This window comes from Myotis brandtii, unplaced genomic scaffold, assembly GCF_000412655.1.
Source record: "Myotis brandtii unplaced genomic scaffold, ASM41265v1 scaffold434, whole genome shotgun sequence".
In the NCBI taxonomy this organism is placed as follows: domain Eukaryota; kingdom Metazoa; phylum Chordata; class Mammalia; order Chiroptera; family Vespertilionidae; genus Myotis; species Myotis brandtii.
The window spans coordinates 1,341,132-1,343,318 of NW_005366599.1; the positions used below are offsets into that span (position 1 = coordinate 1,341,132).

The following is a 2,187-nucleotide window of genomic DNA, read 5'->3' on the forward strand; positions in this document are numbered from 1 at the left end:
CTGCAGGCCCTCGCTGTAGGCCGTGAAGATGTCCAGGCTGCTGGGCACGCGCGCCGGTGGGAAGTCCGTCAGGTTCTGGCAGCTCTCCTCCTGCTGGTCCATCTTCCGCGGGCGGCCGTTCCTGCGGGGGTGCCCACTCTGCGCGCAGCTGGGGGCGGACGTGGGGTGTAAGCCACCGCCTTGGACTCCAGGCGCTCCTTACACCCCATCACTACTAAACGGTGACTCCCAGCCTCCGGGAGATCAACCGCAATCCAGCCATCTGCACTTTTTAACAATAAAATTTGAATTTTGAATGTGTCCCATATCGCTCTAGCCGGTCTGGCTCAGTAGATAGAGCATCTGCCTACGGACTGAAGGGTCCCCGGTTCGATTCTGGTCAAGGGCACCTGCCTGGGTTGTGGGCTCAATCCCCAGTGTGGGGGCGTGCAGGAAGCAGCCTATCCATGATTCTCTCTCGTCATTGATGTTTCTATCTCTCTCTCCCTTCCTCTCTGACATCAATAAAAACATATTTTTTAAAAATGTGTCCGATTTTGCAGGGAGGGCTAGGAGGTGAGGGTTGAGCTGTCTTATCCCAGAGCTCAGTCCTTGTTTGGCCAAAGAAGGTCATCCCGACCAAGGTGCTGACTCAGTTTCCCCAGGAACGCCGCGACGAGATGGAAATGGCGGGTCCTCACGGGGAAACCTTGGTGCTCATCCGGGCCTGGTCGCGTGTTTGGGAAGGGACTACGTCCTTCTCTTTGGGGACAAGTGGGGCATCGGCCCCCCTGCCACGCCCACGAGGTGGGAATAAGACTGGACCGTCCTTCCTTCCTTTGCCGCGACCGGGTCTGTGGCGGGAACTGTCCTGCCCGCCCAGGAGGCCCGCTGCAGTTCCCATTCCTCCGGACCACGGAAGCTTCCAGATGCCGCCCAAGATGGACACAGGGACCCAACCCTGTGGGCCGAGGGATCTGGGGAAGTGACAGTCAGACCCGTCCCTGTCCTTGGATGTCTCTTTGGCGGGCTCACCAGCAGGACAGGTGGAACTTCCGTCCCCATGGAGGAGGGTGGCGACGCTTCCAGATTCCGCCCGAAACGAACACAGGGACCCAACCCTGTGGGCCGAGGGATCTGGGAAGTGACAGTCAGACCCATTCCTGTCCCTGGATGTCTCTTTGGCGGGCTCACCAGCAGGACGGGTGGAACTTCCGTCCCCATGGAGGAGGGTGGCGACGAGGGAATTTGGGGAGCCCCACTTTGGGGGACCTCAGTGGGGCACCAGTTCCCTTCCCCTCTCCTCCCCTGTATGCTCAGCGCTGACGCCCAATGAGGGGCTGCAAGGGGGTCGTGTGCCCACGCCCCTGAGTCAGGTGTCCCCCTGCCCGGCTCCCCTGGGAGAGGCCTCCTGCCTGCTGGCCTGGAACCCCCCCCCCCGGCCCCCAAGGTCACGGAACCCACTCATCCCTCTGGGTCGTCTTCCCTGAGGGCTTTTTGAGGGCTCGCTGCAAACCCAAGCGTGTGGGGAAACCAAGAGGAAGCTGGCGGCCTGTTACCCAGCGGGTCACAATCCGCTTTCTCCTGGGGGGAGGGGTCATCCTTCATCAGGACGGTCGGCGGGACTGGGGGGCCAGGCACCCGTGTGCCCCCCCCCCACCCCCCGCCCAGGGCGCCGCTGGAAGCTGAGTGCTGGCCTCGTCCTCTGCCCCGGGAAACTGGCCATGGGGGGCGGGGAGGGGACGGTGCCCAGGCCTTGCTGGCCTGTGGGAGGTCCTTTCCAGCCCTGTGCCCCGCTGTCCGCCTTCGCTGACCCCCCTGTGCCCCCCTGTCCGCCTTTACTGACCTGAATACCAGCTTTCTAGCAACTTCCGCGTGTGGATGCCCGGCCGCTCCCACCCACAGCCCTGCCAGCTCTGCGGGCAGCGGGGGAGCATTTGGGCGAATTACTCTGAGAGGGAGTCTGAGCTTTGATGCCAGAAGGAGCCACGTTTGCTGCGGGAGTGGCTGCAGGCAGACAGGGGTCACCCAGCAGCTCCCGCTTTTCCCAGGGGGTAGCAGGTGTGTGTACACGGCGAGGCCAACCTCAAAATAGGCCAATTTCCAGGAGGAAATAGGCAGAGACAGGCCGCCAGGAGCACAGCAGTCACCTGACTCACAGACGCGGGCGGCTCGCGGAGGCAGGAAGGGGGGGAGGAGGCTGGGCCG

At 62.9% G+C, this 2,187-nt stretch overlaps 1 protein-coding gene across 1 annotated transcript in view; it reads right to left on the reverse strand.

The window, feature by feature from the left end:
- AJAP1 (adherens junctions associated protein 1) overlaps positions 1-2,187 on the reverse strand; it is a 45,404-nt gene that overhangs the window by 5,966 nt on the left and 37,251 nt on the right. The window contains exon 3 of the mRNA XM_014546191.1: positions 5-148. Coding sequence (XP_014401677.1) covers positions 5-148 — 144 coding nt within the window. The remainder of the gene's footprint in view (positions 1-4; positions 149-2,187) is intronic.